This window comes from Siniperca chuatsi, linkage group LG1 (assembly GCF_020085105.1).
Source record: "Siniperca chuatsi isolate FFG_IHB_CAS linkage group LG1, ASM2008510v1, whole genome shotgun sequence".
In the NCBI taxonomy this organism is placed as follows: domain Eukaryota; kingdom Metazoa; phylum Chordata; class Actinopteri; order Centrarchiformes; family Sinipercidae; genus Siniperca; species Siniperca chuatsi.
Genome location: NC_058042.1, coordinates 32,903,965 through 32,921,858, shown reverse-complemented (window position 1 = coordinate 32,921,858; position 17,894 = coordinate 32,903,965). Strand labels below are relative to the sequence as shown.

The window sequence follows — 17,894 nt, the reverse complement described above, 5'->3', positions numbered from 1 at the left end:
AAACCCCGAGGTCAAAGTGGGAAACACCTCCAAGGGTGGTAGAGAACGACTGAGCCAAGATCCTGTGGGACTTCCAGGTTCAGACTGACAGAATGGTAATGGCGAACCAGCCAGACATCATGGTGGTGGACAAACAGCAGAGGAAAGCCGTTGTGGTTGACGTGGCAATACCAAGTGATGGCAACATCAGGAGAATGGAACATGAGAAACTAGAGAAATACCAAGGGCTCAGAGAAGAACTGGAGAAGGCTTGGAAGGTGAAGGTAGTGGTGCCCGTGACCCAAGTTCTCTTCAGCTTGAGGTCACGAAGGATGACATTTTCCTCAAGGAGTTTTTGGTAGACAGCAGAATTCATGGTTCCATTTATCACAGCAAGTCTTCCAGGTCCTGAAGCTGCAAAACAGCCCCAGACCATCACACTACCACCACCATATTTTACTGTTGGTATGATGTTCTTTTTCTGAAATGTGGTGTTACTTTTCCGCCAGATGTAATGGGACACACACCTTCCAAAAAGTTCAACATTTGTCTCGTCAGTCCACAGAGTATTTTCCCAAAAGTCTTGGGGATCATCAATATGTTTTCTGGCAAGAATGAGACGAGCCTTAATGTTCTTTTTGCTCAGCAGTGGTTTTCGTCTTGGAACTCTGCCATGCAGGCCATTTTTGCCTAGTCTCTTTCTTATGGTGGAGTCATGAACACTGACCTTAACTGAGGCAAGTGAGGCCTGCAGTTCTTTGGATGTTGTTGTGGGGTCTTTTGTGACCTCTTGGATGAGTCGTCGCTTTGCTCTTGGGGTAATTTTGGTCGGCCGGCCACTCCTGGGAAGGTTCACCACTGTTCCATGTTTTCGCCATTTGTGGATAATGGCTCTCACTGTGGTTCGCTGGAGTCCCAAAGCTTTAGAAATGGCTTTATAACCTTTTCTAGACTGATAGATCTCAATTACTTTCTTTCTCATTTGTTCCTGAATTTCTTTGGATCTCGGCATGATTTCTAGCTTTTGAAGATCTTTTGGTCTACTTCACTTTGTCAGGCAGGTCCTGTTTAAGTGATTTCTTGATTGAGAACAGGTGTGGCAGTAATCAGGCCTGGGTGTGGCTAGAGAAATTGAACTCAGGTGTGATAAACCACAGTCAAGTTATGTTTTAACAGGGCCATGTAGGTTTGGATTTTGTTTTCCCTTAATAACAACCTTCATTTTAAAACTGCATTTTGTGTTTACTTGTGTTTTCTTTAACTAATATTTAAATTTGTTTGATGATCTGAAACACAAGTGTGACAAACATGCAAAAAAATAAGAAATCAAGAAGGGGGCAAACACTTTTTCACACCACTGTATGTGTGTGTATATATATGTATATGTGTGTGTAGCTAACTAAAGTGTTACAACTAACCCTGTAATGACAACTAAACACATCAGATGAGGTGAGGCAAGGAATGACAGTAAGGTGTATCACCAAAGAATACTCTTATCTGCCATGTGACATTGAGCAAATACTGCAAGAAATTACAAAACCTCAGAAAACAAAAGTAAACTTTACAGCAGTGGTAAGCAAATAGTGGCCCGTGGGCCTAATCTGGCGAAAGTTGACATTTTCCCTTTTATTGTTCAAAACATTTACATGATTTTCCATTAATCTACCATAGATAAGACTGTACAGTGGTGTGAAAGTGTTTGCCCCCTTCCTTATTTCTTATTTTTTTGCATGTTTGTCACACTTAAATGTTTCAGATTATCAAACAAATTTAAATATTAGTCAAAGATAACACAAGTAAACATAAAATGCAGTTTTTAAATGAAGGTTGTTATTATTAAGGGAAAACAAAATCCAAATCTACATGGTCCTGCGTGAAATAGTTATTGCCCCCTAAACCTAATAACTGGTTGGGCCACCCTTAGCAGCAACAACTGCAATCAAGTGTTTGCGATAACTTGCAATGAGTCTTTTACAGCGCTGTGGAGAAATTTTGGCCCACTCATGTTTGCAGAATTGTTGTAATTTAACCACATTGGAGGGTTTTCGAGCATGAACTGCCGGTACAGTACTATATTGCTAGTTTCACCAAAATCAGTGAATACGTTTATAAAGTTGTGTTTTTTGTACAGTATTTCAGTAGACAGTGAGGCCCGGCCGCCTTCTCTACTTTCTGCCACAAGTGGACTACGCACATGAGCAAAGCAGCAGATGTTCAAGCAAATGACATTCTAACTGAAGACCTGCCTCAATGAGAGCACTGACAGATTACATTTTCATGTTGACACCAAAAGAGCACAGTGACATGTAAATGTAAATGCAATACACTGGGGGCGCTATTTCACTTAATGCATTTAAATATTGTCCACTGTACTGCTGGTTAAGTATTTGAAAATGAAATGTCAAATGTAGTTTTCATTTTCAAATTGTTAGAAAATTGTATTTTCATTTTCATTTTGACTTAAATAATGCTTGCATTAATGATAGAATCAGGCTACATTGTTTATATTGCATTTTCAGTTTCAAATTTGAAATATTGTCAACTGTACAGGGGTTACAACTCTGAAAATGAAAAGTCACACAGCTTTTCTATTTTCATTTTAATATGGTCATAGAATTCCCGTGAAAGTATGTGAAAATGAAAACTGGATTATTTTATTTTCATTTTCATTTTACTCTAACACATACAAATGTGGAAAATTATAATTCTATTATTACATTTTCATTTTCAAGTTTACATTATCATTTGAATATAGTCCCGTATACGCTTCCATTAGCTACAATGATGAATGTGATGATATGATAAGAGGGAGTAGAGATTAGGTTAGATTAAGTTATGGTATGTGTTGGTAATGTGTGTGTGTGTGTGCATGTTTGTATGAGAGGTGGTGTATCTGTGTTTAATGATCCTGGACAGGTTAGTGTTTTTATGGCAAGTGAGAAAAATAAGGGACATAGTGCTAATATTTAAGTGATAATAAATTAATGACAATAACATAACAATAATATAATAAAATACTATGACAATAATATAATTTTATAATAGTCACTATATACAGTATAATATAATAACCATTATAATAATTAGAATATTATTGTCATTATGATAATAATAATAGTAATAACAGCCGTAGTAATAATAATACTAACAATGATAATAATAATAATAATAATAATAATATAACAACAACAATTATAATTTAAGCATAAAGAATAATAATAAAGAAAAACAATAAATAAATAATAAAAAGGGGGGAACTGAAAATGAAGAGACAGAAAGAAAAAAAACTAATAATCCATCATGAGTTGGGGGCATTCAAATAAATAAATATTCCAGGCTTCATAAAATGAATGAATGATGATATATTGTTTTTTCTGTAAGCTGTTATTTTCTCTATTGAAATGTGTTCTGTAAGTAGGTTGACCCAATGAGAGATATGAGAAGATGTTTTAGATTTCCAGTTTTGAAAGATTATTTTCTTAGTGATAGAGAAATTATTATGGGTTTCTTTATTTAATTGGGAGGGTGACTTGTGTAATGTCTCCCAGCAGGCAAAGTGATGGGCACAATGGGATTCTGCAGCCCAAGATAGTGGAAAGTTTCTCAGTAACTTTTATCCATAGAGTGAACTGGTTGTCAGGCCCAAGTGGCATGAAAGTAATCGTCTGTGCTACCCAAAGTGTGTTGTGAACAGATGTCTGTGTCAGCCAATCCAATTGTAAACATTTTATCTTTGGTGATGTGGGTTCTGTGGATAGTTTTATATTGTATAAGTTGCAAATTTGTGTTAGTGGTCATAGAGAAGATGTTTTTGCTGATCTGAATCCAGAAATCAGGGTTGGGAGAGAGAGCTCTGACAGCCTAGGATAAATATTAATGCCTAAATATTTTATATTTCCAATGTGAAATGGGAGGGGGAAATCTTGGGTTGCAGAATCCCAAGTGTATTCAGACAGTGACAGTATAGTTGATTTGTTCCAGTTTATTGTGTAGTTTGAGATTGAGAGTGGAGCAGTTGTTAATGATATTGAACGTTTCTCATAGTGACACGGAATGGTTCTGTAAGTATAATAATAAATCATCTGAATATAGGCTAAGTTTATGTTGTGAATTAGCATCCTGAATTCCTTCAATTTTATTGTTTTGTCGTATTGCTGCTGCGAGTGGTTGCAGCACTCCTCTGAGTCCTACTCCCCCCTTAACTGGCTCTCAGGCTAACAGCCCTCTCAAGACTGACGACTTCCCCCCTCCCCCGCCTGTAACCTCTGCTGTGTGTCAGACTGCTGACCAGGTGAGAAGACAGCCGATGAAACTCCACTCAAACAAGCCTGCAGGCCCCGATGGAGTTAGCCCCGGGGTGCTAAAAGCCTGTGCCCCCTAGCTATGTGGAGTTCTTCACCATGTCTTCAACCTGAGCGTGAGTCTTCAAAGGGTCCCTGTTCTGTGGAAGACATCTTGCCTCGTTCCTGTGCCGAAGACGCCGCGTCCCAGTGGCTCCAGGGACTACAGACCGGTGGCACTGACCTCCCACATAATGAGACCCTGTAGAGACTAGTGCTGGAACAGCTGCGGCCCATGGTCAGACCCCTCCTGGACCCCCTTCACTTCGTCTACCAGCCCTGGCTGGGAGTTGAGGACGCCATCATCTTCCTGCTGAACCGCATCCACACCCACCTGGACAAGCTGGCAAGCACGGTGAGGATCATGTTTTTTGACTTCTTCAGTGCTTTCAACACCATCCGGCCAGCCCTGCTGGGTGAGAAGCTGGCAGCGATGCAGGTGGATGCCCCCCTCATGTCCTGGATTGTGGACTATCTGACTGGCAGACCACAGCATGTGCGCCTGCAGCACTGTGTGTCGGACAGCGTGGTCAGCAACACTGGGGCCCCTCAGGGAACTGTCCTCTCTCCCTTCCTCTTCACCATCTACACCACAGACTTCAGCTACCACACAGAGTCCTGCCACCTTCAGAAGTCTGACTGACGCTGTGGTGGGAAGTATCAGCGGTGGTGATGAGTCTGAGTACAGGGCTGTGGTGGGGAACTTTGTCTCATGGTGTGAGCAGAACCATCTGCAGCTCAATGCGACAAAGTCTAAGGAGCTGGTTGTGGATCTACGAAGGGCCAAGACACTAGTGACCCCGGTTTCCATCCAGGGGGTCAGTGTGGACATTGTAGAGGATTACAAGTACCTGGGAGTACACATGGACAATAAACTGGACTGAGCTAAGAACACGCTGTTGTGTGCTCATTTAATTTTGTATTTGTTTACTGGGGTTATTGGTATATTAATCCTTTGCTCTAAGTTATTTTCTAGCTGTTGTTTATTTTACCTGTTATTACTGCTTTGCCTGTTTCCCGTAACAGTGATGGTAAAAACATTTTCATCAATGAATTGAAATCCAGATCTTCTAAAAGTGATGTATTGAAGTGCCATCTTGTACAAGGCTTAATATGTGCTTGGGTGTTTATTGATAGGGAAACGGGGGCGTGATCACTGATCATGATTGAAAGAATTGTTTTCTAGGATATGTCGGTGAGCAAGTTGCTTACAAGAAAAAAGTCAATTCTGGAGGAGGATTTATGAAGGGAGGAAAAATATGAATAATCTCTCAATGATGGGTTTCTCATTCTCCAACTGTTGCCAAGTCCACAATCATCCATGTATTTTTTTATTATGTCAGTGGAGTGCCAGTTTCTTGAGCTACCAGAGGTACTTGAGCAGTTAGTTGTGGGGTTGATAACAGTATTGAAATCTATTATGATATTTGTTGAGTCACATAGTAAGGAGAAAAAGTTGTGAAAAAAAGATGGGTCATCATTGTTGAGCCATAAATGTTGGCAAGTGTAAATGTTAATAGATGCATTAATGATGCTTTTATTTACTAAAATTGAAACACCTCTTTTTTACTGTTGTATGTTGATGAAAATATTTTATCATATTGTTTGAGATATTGTAGTTCTGAGTTTAAGTGTGTTTCTTATCTTTAATTTGATAAGATGATAAGATGACATTAATCCTTTTAGACTGAGTGCGGTTACCACATACTTTCCATGTTACCAAGTTTGCATGATTTTATGTTAAATGGTAAATGGACTGTACTTGTATAGCACCTTTCTAGTCTTCTGACCATTTAAAGCACTTCAAGTATGTCTTATTGTGAATGAAAGAAGGAAGAGGTGCAAAGGAGAAGTAGATAAGTGGTAGAAGATAGGGTGGGTAGAGAGAGAGAGTGTGTGGGTGTTTGTTGCTGTCCATATTAACTGACTGAGACTGACTCTCATAAGCTACTCATTTGGTATTGATTCCTTTAAAAAAATATCGATAATAAAATTATATAAATACAAAATGTGGGTGGCTGCATCACTTCCAAACGTTTTCAGTACTTTTGTATAATATTCGTGCCAATAAACAACCCTTACATATTTAGCTGGCCCGTGTCACATGACTGTGGAAACCTATGTGACATGAGAACCAAGTGCCCAGCTACGTACAGTCTTTTTTTCATTTTTAATTTTTGTCTTTATTTCAAACTGCCAAAAAACATTAAAAAAAAGATCAGTATTGGTATCGTTAAAATTGTATCAAAAAGTATCTGTATCATATCTATTTAAACAAAAGTTTGGTATAACCCATCCCTAGTGTGGGCGACAAGGAAAGTTGAAGTCCGGGCAACTTTATGATAATGAGCTATGATGCGGTTCGGCGGCAACCAATCGGAATTTAAAAGTCCTCCACTCGAGAGAGATCCAGAGAACACAATCGTGTAAACTTTGGTTCCGACCAAACATTAGTTCCCAAGCAAAATGGAGGAGAGGCTGATAATTGCTGTGGCAGGTTTCCCAATAATCTACGTGTCCCTGTTTGCGTACAGGATTAAGTAAATAAATAAAAATTATGCATGGACCAAGGTGTCTGACATTGTTGGTGTTCCTGGTGAGCTGGTATATTTTATATATATATATATATATATATATATATTTTCTGAAAATAGGAGAGAATTGCATGCTATCTTCAGTGAAATCATGCAATCAAGCATGCAAAACAATACCTAAAACAACACCTTCACATTTAAAGATTTCATGAGTCTTCACAAAGATACCGCTTTGTGGACCCTTTTAAAATAAGTTTGCAAGACCAAAGCATTCGCTCTAAATCAGAATGTCCAAGAATCTTTCAACAGCGTTGTCGGCAGGGCAAAAATGTTGAGGCTCTTGCTGGCAGTGGTCTGAACATCCAGTAACATACCCCAACTTGCGGCAGCCTGGATTTAGATTTGTAGTTTGGTCAAAAATCTGCCAGAGACATTTGTCATTTCATATATTCTGTTCATGTATTTTTTCTATACAGACAGAGCGAGATGTGAGTGTTCGCCAGCGGGCTGTGGATCTGCTTTATGCCATGTGTGACCGCAGCAATGCCAAGCAGATTGTGGCAGAGATGCTGAGCTACCTGGAGACTGCTGACTACTCAATCAGAGAGGAGATAGTGGGTCATCAGTACAGGCCTTTACACCATGTAGTTCTTCTTTCTCTCTTGTAAATCTGCTGCTTTTGCCCTTAGCCTAATTGCTTCTCTTCCCCAGGTGCTCAAGGTGGCTATCCTAGCAGAAAAATATGCTGTAGACTACACCTGGTACGTGGATACCATCCTCAACCTCATCCGCATTGCCGGTGACTATGTCAGCGAGGAGGTGTGGTATCGTGTCATCCAGATTGTCATAAACCAAGATGATGTCCAAGGCTATGCTGCCAAGACCGTCTTTGAGGTAGGCATGAAGATTTATGCCATCACAGATCAGATTTACTGTCACTGTGCACCCTCAGCATCAGCCTCATCAGTGTTATAAGGCCACCTTTCCTAGCAAACATATTCATGTGGGCACGAAGGGGACTAAAAGTGGGAATTGGTTACAAATGTTTACACTATTTGGGAATCCATATATGGGTTCATTCATATGGGTGGCAAATGGCAAGCCCATTTCAGCAATCACCCCCAGGCCCCACATGAGCTTTGTTATTTCTTTTTTGGGTGCACATTTAAAAACTAAAATGTATTTTTCCAATCCCTCCACAGGTGTTCAGACCATCCTGCTGTACAGTGCAGCAGCTATGAATGTCCTGAACCATTTCAGGCATTTTTAAAATGGATGGGTATTCGCTAAATAAGTCGATTTCCAATCCTCTGGATTGCTCTGGATGCACCAGCTGTCACAAATTTCCACAATTTTAAAATACTTGAACCATACAAGGAACATGGTAGGAAGCCATCAATATAAAGCTGTGATGCATTTTTAATTAATGCAGAGCTAATCAGCTGTCAAACAAATTGCTTTACAAATTTTAGCCAGCTTTAAAGTAATTATGGACTGTGCAGCTGAATCAGCTAATCCCTAGTAGCAGTACTGATCCATCACAGCCTAAAATTAAAAAACAACAATATTGTTGTTTTTTTTTAAAAAAAAAGGACAAATAACCAAAGAGTAATGACTAATATCAAGTTTTACTAGTGGCAGTCAAAAGACACCCTTTGGCCTGATTACACTTTACTCCCAAGAAATCCCCAAGAAGCCTACAATGTGGGAAACCAGTGAGGGATTGTGACCTTGGTGCTGGATTATGTGAGGTCCACATGGACAATGTTGGCTGGATGGTTACCACCTATTCCATTCAAAATCTTACTTACAGTAGATAGCAGTGTGTGGTTTCTTCCATGTTGTTCCTAACCCAATGCCGTCTTTGTGAACACTTGTAGGCACTACAGGCTCCCGCCTGCCATGAGAACCTGGTTAAGGTGGGGGGTTACATCTTGGGAGAGTTCGGTAACCTAATTGCTGGGGACTCGCGCTCCAGGTACAAGCAGCATCCACATAGTTCAGTCCACTGTTCTGAAAATCATATACTTTTCAAAGAGTTCAAAGGTCTTCCCTGTTTATTCTTTAAAGGGTTGGTTCGCCCAATTTACAAACAAAAAAAAAACATTTTCTCACTGGCCTCAAACGGTATTCACCCATGCAGATGCTCAGCAATGCTCTCAAACTCTGACCTCACTGTCACAGTTTTCATCAGGAGTATATCGTCCATATAAAGTAGTTTTAATGAAACCAATGCTATCTGCATGGCTAGATATGACCAGGCTTAAGTGAGCAAAAATATGTGTTTTTTGTAATTTGGGTGAACAAAACCTTTTAAACAAACAGAGAAAACACCAATATGTTGTCTTAAAACTGAACATGGTGTTGTGTTTTTATTTATTTATTTTTACACAACCACAAAATACATATACAGAACTTTCAGAAAACAAATAGTAGTAGTATATAATTTACATCACAAACATTAACATAACAAATATAGGACGGTGTAGTCCCTCATTCGTCCAGGAGTGTTCTATCGTAGAAAAGGTTTCAGTGGTAGTCATCTGGACACTGTTTTCAGAATCAAGATGTTTCGGCTCCCATCCGGAAGTCATTTGTGGATTGTCACAATTGAGAATGACTTCCGGATGGGAGCCGAAACGTCTTGATTCTGAAAACAGTTTCCAGATGACTACGACTGAAACCTTTTCTACAATATAACTAATATACTATTTCTAATAATGTATACATACACAACTATATGTGATGAGATGCAGCTCTACACTACTCTCGCCTCAACACACCACAGACAACCAGGTGGATTACGGGTTTCTTTATTGCACAGTACACTCCACAGTGCATTCCTTATTGCTCTGCAACACAGTATGACAGTGGAATGACGTAGGAAAGTCAGCAATGGTCTCAGGATAACGGTCACAGTGCATTCCTTATTTCTCTGGGTAAATCCAACTGCAACCCACATATACTACCGCCATGCCAGTAACTACTTCGCCATAATTTTACCAAGTATATTCTACTCTGTTACACCTATATGTCAATTATATATATTGTAATACAAAAATAAATCACTTCCACACCAGCTCAATATAAATACTTCATATAGCAGGAAACAAAAAAAAAGTTATGATATCAAGTTATGATATCATAGAATAATCATAACTCTGTATCCCATGTTTTTGATATTTTCTGGATCTCCCATTTATTTATATCTGAGCCTTTTAGTCTAGCTTTCATAATTATCGAACAGCAGATCAGAGAGGCTACGGTGGAGATTACTCGAGTTTACAACAACTACACTTGTTACTCTAAGTAAGTGCAATAAAACCTCCGCGAGTAAAAATCCAATACTTTATCAATATATTTGTTCAACCAGCATAAACATGTCATGTAGAAAGCGATATTTTAATCTGCTCTGTCTGCAGACTCATGTTTTACACAAGCACAGCATGCTAGCTCGGCTAATAGTGGATTGTTACAAACAAGCTAAAACCAAAGCTGTCTGTATATAGTCTAACTGTTTAGCTTAGTTTGACACGAATCTTAAAATTTGGCAAGTTCTTGTAAACTTAGCTACAAGCTGCAAGAAAATGATAATTTCTGAATTGGATAACAAAGTACCAACTATAACACAGTGCCATAAGGTCATACTTGAATGTGTTTAGCTAGATTACTTGACATGCTACATTCTAATGTATTTCATAGAACATGGAAGCCTTTTATGTCCTATATTGGATTGGATATTTCTTCCATTCATACTCGAGGGTTTATATAGTATGGAATCTTTTTTGTTAAGTTTGTTTGTCTTACATTATGTAATGAGTCTCTTTTCTGTATAGATGTCCATATCTGCGAGCCGAGTTGTTTTGTTTTGCTTCTATGTTGTTTTCATTTTTATTTGGTTTTCTTTTTGGGAGTTGGCCCTGAAAGTGTAATGTGTTGTTTTGCTCTGTAAAATCAGTAAACATATCTATATAGAAGAAACTTTGTCAAGCAACACAACAGTGTTCAATAATGTATTTTGATCATCTTGAAAACCCCAAATAATATTAAGAGAGGATAAAGGTAAAAAGATTGCTTGTTTGGATAACCAATCTGTCACCTGCTGCTAAAAGGATGCAACAACTGGACAATACCAAAATAAATGCATAATGTCCTCCCTCCTCATGGCGCAGAAACAAGCAGAAAAGCAAGAGTGAAAACCAGTATTGCTTAATATACAAGGGAATTATTGACTTCTTATTATTGACTTTTTACTTTTACTGAGGTTTTACTGTTATTATTTTGTGTTGTCTTTTCCTTCAGCCCTCTGGTCCAGTTCAACCTTCTCCACTCCAAGTTCCACCTATGCTCTGTGCCAACTCGGGCGCTGTTGCTATCAGCCTACATCAAGTTAATTAACTTGTTTCCAGAAGTGAAGGCCACGATCCAAGGCGTCCTGCGCTCAGACAGCCAGCTACGCAACGCTGATGTGGAGCTTCAACAGAGAGCTGTAGAGTACCTGAGGCTCAGCTGCATGGCCAGCACTGACATACTGGTTAGTGAATTATGCAGGAATTTGACAAAATACTGACTGACTTTTCTGTCAGGCTCCCTTTTGGAGATAAAGATATTTTTTTAGCCCCCCTACTGCCTCCCAACATATACCCATATAAACTCACACGCACCCTTTACTGTAACCCCCTATATAGAATACATCTGCTGTATTGTCTGAATTTATTACAAAGCTGTTTATAGTTTTACAAAATAAATGGTGAGCAACAACATCACAATGATGACATTAAAAGCAACATCACGTATCTTTTCTGAAGTTTTGTTCACATTTTGATTGGAATCACTTGATATTTGTAATATTAGTTCACATCTGCAATGAGCATTAAACAATTCTCTCGTGGTATCCCTCAGCATATTATAGCAGAAAGTCTTGCATGAAATAAAGACCTCCATTGCTAACATCAATTAAAAAATGACAAAATTTTTATAAAACCTTCAGGGAAAAACAGCAGAAGCACTATATCACACAGCAAAGGCCATATATTTAATGAGGTAATTAATGCTGTCATCTAGTAATTAAATTGATCATCAGACTAGATACGTCACATGCTGCTTAAATAAACTCAGCAGATGACAGTGATTGATTGAGCAATCACATTGTACAATCGCATGATCACCTGATCGCGATTATTTGAGGTGTAAAGTATTGATACTTTGATACTTTTTCGATACCGCATGTTTAAAATGATATGATCTCCGTTAATTATACATTCGATAGTATCAAAAGTACCAAAGCTATTAAAAAGGGGATCTAGGTGGCGTTTGGCACACCCCTAGTTTGGAGAAGCAGATGGAAGTACCAGCACGGAAGTTAAGCAATGCACTGCTGTGGACCTGACGGCAACAAAACATTTTAGCAACCTAAAAAAGGCCCACCTAAAAAAAAAATCAATATCAGTTTGTGAACGTTATATTTAGAATATTTTCATTGCCTTACCTTGCCGTCAGACAGCCTTTCCAACAGGAAACTGAAGCTTTATATTGCTCTCTCCAAAGCTACTGTTTAATTATACATCGCAGAACACCTCGACCCGCAGCAACTAACAGTCACACAGTAAAACAAACAGACAAACTGTTCGAGGCAATGGTGGACCAGCAACTCCTGTGTTCTGCAATGTAAAATTACTGTTTTTGTCAGTGGGGTCTGGTGGCTTTGAAGAGGGCATATATGATTATAACGGCTTCAGTTTCCTGTCGGAAAGGGCTGTCTGACGGCAAGGTAAAACAGCAAAAATATTCTAAATATAGCTTCCCCTAAACTGATATTAACTTTTTTTGTGGCTAAAATATGTTTTGTTGCTGTCCAGGTCCACAGCAGTGCAATGCTTAGCTTCTGTGCTGGTACTCCTGTCTGCTTCTCCAAACTGGGGGCGTGGTGAAAGCCATCTACTGTAGGTACAGGGGAAACCCACAGAGACCACTGTACTGTGTTTTTTTTATACTAGTATCGAAGTTTAAAATTCTGGTATCGTGACAACCCTGACAAGCTGACTGCGATCATTTCGCACAATCGTTAGATTACACAATTGCTGGGACCACTGGGACTCCACAGATGAATTTGTTCATTTGTGACTTTAACTGAACTTATTAGGACACGGTCATGCATGGTCGTTTGTTCTGTAAACAAAAGAGCGCCATTGAACTCAGTCTCTCACAATCCATTGGTATTCACACCTACTGTAGGTGTGAACTCTCCCCATGGACCCAGCTTCCAGCTACCATTGGTCATTCTGACCTGTGACCCATGATGTCTCCAGGTCAATAAAAGGCTCAAGGGCTATTGTTCTTTCTTTTTTTCTCCTCGCTCTACGCCCAGACCTCGGGGAGGTCTGCACTGAGCAAACCCACCGACGAAGAACAAAAGATTACCGCTGCAACACACGGACTTGCCTTTGTCTTAAGATTTTTTGGTTAGTTTACCGCTAACAGAGAGTATGCAAGCTCTCTCTCCTCTTGGTCTCTTCACTGCAGCTGGACAGCAATAGTTATCCTCCAGTGTGTCCTGCTTGGAGCAGACACAAAGCTGAACTGAACTCTCTAATCTAAAACAGCGTTGCGAGAGCCTGCGTAAGATTTCTGTAACTAAGCTTAGTTAGCGCCAACAGCTGCTACACAAACTCTGCCAGCTAACTTTTAGAAGCAGCTATGGAAGTTAGCGCCGAGCTAACTGTATGAAGAACAAAGAACGGAGCACCCGACTTCCTCCGATCTGCACAATCGTAATACTGCACAGCAAGGACTTTCCCTGGAAACCACAATTTTTCCAGCTTGGCCCGTCTACAACAGACGGACCACCAGCTAACAAGGATTACTTCAAGGCAACCTTCTTTCCCTCCATGGACTGGTAATGTGACTGGGCGTTACATAGCTTCACATAGCTTAACAGTGTACTTGGCTAAGCACAGGACTGTGTTACTTTTGTGAATGTATATGTATTGATTTGGTTCATCGAGTTTTATTGTTGTGATGTGCCCTGTTAGGATTTGGTAGCCACATGCTAAGTTGATGTTATTTAACATTGTGCTTCACACAGACAGTTAAGGTGTTAAGGTCAGTGTTCATGACTCCACCATAAGAAAGAGACTGGGCAAAAATGGCCTGCATGGCAGAGTTCCAAGACGAAAACCACTGCTAAGCAAAAAGAACATTAAGGCTCGTATCAATTTTGCCAGAAAACATCTTGATGATCCCTAAGACTTTTGGGAAAATACTCTGTGGACTGACGAGACAAAAATTAAACTTTTTGGAAGGTGTGTGTCCCATTACATGTGGTGTAAAAGTATCACCGCATTTCAGAAAAAGATCATACCAACAGTAAAATATGGTGGTGGTAGTGTGATGGTCTGGGGCTGTTTTTTTGCCCAGTCTTTTTCTGATGGTGGAGTCATAAACACTGACCTTAACTGAGGCAAGTGAGGCCTGCAGTTCTTTGGATGTTGCTGTGGGGACTCTGAATGGCTGAAGAAGAACAAAATGAATTGACTTTGGAGTGGCCTAGTCAAAGTCCTGACCTAAATCCTATTGAGATGCTGTGGCGTGACCTTAAAAAGGCAGTTCATGCTCGAAAACCCTCCAATGTGTCTGAATTACAACAATTCTGCAAAGATGAGTGGGCCAAAATTCCTCCACAGCGCTGTAAAAGACTCATCGCAAACTCTTGATTGCAGTTGTTGCTGCTAAGGGTGGCCCAACCCACTATTAGGTTTAGGGGGCAATCACTATTTCACAGAGGGCCATGTAGGTTTGGATTTTGTTTTCTCTTACTGCTGTGGAATATACTCTTTTCAGTTTAAAATTCCCTATTTATTGATATTTATTCATACTTGACAGTTCATGCACTATTACTTACTACTTGTATTATTACATTGTATTATTATACCGTACATACTTATCATCAACCGGTAAATCCACTTTGTACTTTACACTTATTTTAATTTTATACTTATATCCACTTTGTACATAATTTATCTTACCTGTATTATAGTGTATTATATTCTGATTTACTTAGTGCACACAGGAAAAGACGTTCTGACGTGATAGTGAGCTGCTGTAACAAAAGAGTTTCCCCTCGGGGATCAATAAAGTATTTCTGATTCTGATTCCGATTAACAATAGCAACCTTCTTTTAAAAACTGCATTTTGTGTTTACTTGTGTTATCCTTGACTAATATTTAAATTTGTTTGATGATCTGAAACATTTAAGTGTGACAAACATGCAAAAAAAATAAGAAATCAGGAAGGGGCAAACACTTTTTCACACCACTGTACGTTGAACACCAAATCAAATGGGGGGAAAAAACACCTCAAGTGAGTGTAAAATCTTTTTAGCGATATTGTGAAAGTTTTGTCAATTTTTGTCACTTCCATCCAGCTTTTCTAATTAAATAATTTGCATAAAAATGCTTGGATGGAAACATGGCTTTGTGTTTCCCTGTTTCATATTAACTTTTGAAAATAAAATCAAGTGTCCTTCTACATTAATTAACTGTCTAGAACCACTTTTTCGTTACATTAGGTAGGCCTACACAACAGTTTTAGAACAAGCTATTAGACGGTGTAGTCCCTCAACAAGCTATTAATAAATCTGATAAATCTATGTGCAGCAGATCGAGAAGCAGGCTTATATTAGAGACAGGCCTTTATTTCTAATTCCCTCTGTTTGATAAGTATTTTTGCTCATATTTTAGTATGAAGCCTCCGTGTTTTCTGATCTGCTCCCGTTTGCTCTGTTCAAGTTTTGTTTCTGCATTATGCTGTTAATACAAACACAACACTTCCTCTATCCATTTCAGATTAAAAGCCCCGTAAAGGGCAATGAGATAACTTCTGTTATGAATTGACGCTAAATAAATAAAATTGAATTGACGTGAATAAGGCTAAGACTTTATGCGATTACTCTAGATCTGTGAAATAACTGAAAATCATAATTTTTAATTGTGCAGTGGTGTAGTAGGTGTCTGTATTGCCCAGGCCTAAAGCTTTACAGTATTGTCTTGCTCTCTCTCCCTCCACAGGCCACAGTCTTAGAAGAGATGCCTCCATTCCCAGAGAGAGAGTCTTCAATCCTGGCCAAGCTGAAGAGAAAGAAGGGCCCAAGCAACCTGCCCACCATCGACGATGCCCGGCGGAATGTCAACGGCAGCACAGAGCACAGCGAGAACACTGAAGCCACAAAAAAGGTAACTCCATAGTAGTGCTGTAATAGGTAGTGGTAAAATCTGGTCAGTACAGCTTGAGTTTTTATTTTTTACCAATGATTTTTTTATACAGACCCCACCCAGGAAAAAAACTTTGATTCTTAACAAGTGAAGTTTCTCATACAAAGCAGCATATTTAAGAATTTTCAAAACAAGCCTGCATCACACAAATTAGCATTATTATAGCTAACATTATTAGCATTTCTTTGATCTTCACCTTCACTTGTCCTTTCTCCTTCCTTCACACCTCTATCCTTTTTCTCCTCTTTCTGTTCCTTTTGTTTCTCCATCAGTCTTCTCCTTCACTGATGGCAGACCTCCCTGACAACAGACCCCGCCCTGCCTCCTCCACTCCCATCATGTTCTCTGCTGGGAGAATGGTATAATGATAGCTTGAAACAACACATAGTGTAGTGAATTGCATAATTATTCATTACCACTGAAGTGGTAGCTTCTTTTACCTCCTATATTGTCTAATTATGTGGTTCGATCTTTTGGATATGTGTCTATGTGACACACTGTTACCATAATTGCATTATTATACCAATTGATTTTTATGTTATTGTATATTACAGTATTTTGCTTAGAAGTTCCCCTAGTCGTCAATGATCTCTCCACTTGCTCTATGCAGCAATGAAGAGGTTTGGGTTTTGTGATAGGATTCTGTGGTCAAGACTTTCAAGGGCAGATATTGATCACTAATTAATGTTAAATTCAGCTGATCGGATATCGGTGATAACTAATTTGTTTTTACAAAAAGGAATGAGAACCTGGCATAGCCACTGCTATTGTCTCATGTCCAAGTGGTATCCATGTTTATGCATGTTTTTTGGACTTGCTTTTTTCAACATATAAATAAGACACAAAAAGGAGACGTCCCATAGAAGAGAGACAGCTAACAGTAGCTAAACCCTCTCATCTCCATAATGTGGGATGAAAACAACATTTGAGTGTGCTGAAGCCGCCGATGACTCAGCAGGTATTGAAATAAAACGTCAAAAGTCGCTTAACAGCACGACGTTGAATGTTTTAAAGTGATGGACAATTTAACTTGCAGTTGATAGCTAACAATGTGTGAAAAAGTATCAATGTTCATAGGCTATACAGTATGATGTTCTTCAGTCAGTAGTGCCTCACAGAGGTTGACAGCCTGTCTACTAACAATGCCAGCTCTCAGTTAACAGTCAACCAACAGCATGGGAAATGCACAAAATGCCCAAACACACAATAGCTGTAGTGTCATTATAGTTTATATTTCCTTACACAAAGAGTGAGGAGAATTCAAGTTTCAGTTTGACTTTAATGTTCATGACTTAGAAAGCAACGAAATGAATAGATTCCAGTGGGATTAATTATGTATTTAGCCTGGCACTGTGGCCTCATATTTAATTAGTGAACAGATATATATTTATATATACATAACTATACCCTTCTGTTACCCTTCTGTTCAGATTGTGGTGTGCTTTGTATGAAGATACTAGGGATACCTAGATCGATCGGCCGCTGATCGTTATCGGCCGATATTCAGTAAAAATATGCGATCGGGAGATTGGGATTAATGCTTTCTAGTCGCCGATTGAATGACGCAAAAAACTTGAGCCAATTCTCAGCAGAGTTGGTGCTCTGCCACTTTTTTCTCCAAGTGAGGAAATAGAATATTCGCAGTTTGCATAATCTGGTTGAAATTCATGTACATTTTCTTAAGCACTTGAAGATCCAATCATCACTAAAGCGTATGTCATGCAAGAGAGCCAATAAAAACAAATAGAATGGTCAAAGTTGTCATATTGACA

General features: G+C 39.1%; 1 protein-coding gene across 6 annotated transcripts in view; it reads left to right on the top strand.

Moving 5' to 3' along the window:
* LOC122871833 (AP-2 complex subunit alpha-2) overlaps positions 1 to 17,894 on the top strand; it is a 39,700-nt gene that overhangs the window by 12,732 nt on the left and 9,074 nt on the right. For 5 of the 6 annotated variants that reach the window (XM_044187700.1, XM_044187488.1, XM_044187576.1 and 2 more), the window contains 6 exons: positions 7,330 to 7,467; positions 7,565 to 7,747; positions 8,734 to 8,831; positions 11,156 to 11,387; positions 15,919 to 16,083; positions 16,395 to 16,481. In XM_044187700.1, coding sequence (XP_044043635.1) covers positions 7,330 to 7,467; positions 7,565 to 7,747; positions 8,734 to 8,831; positions 11,156 to 11,387; positions 15,919 to 16,083; positions 16,395 to 16,481 — 903 coding nt within the window. The remainder of the gene's footprint in view (positions 1 to 7,329; positions 7,468 to 7,564; positions 7,748 to 8,733; positions 8,832 to 11,155; positions 11,388 to 15,918; positions 16,084 to 16,394; positions 16,482 to 17,894) is intronic. The other variant, XM_044187393.1, reaches the window with a different exon arrangement.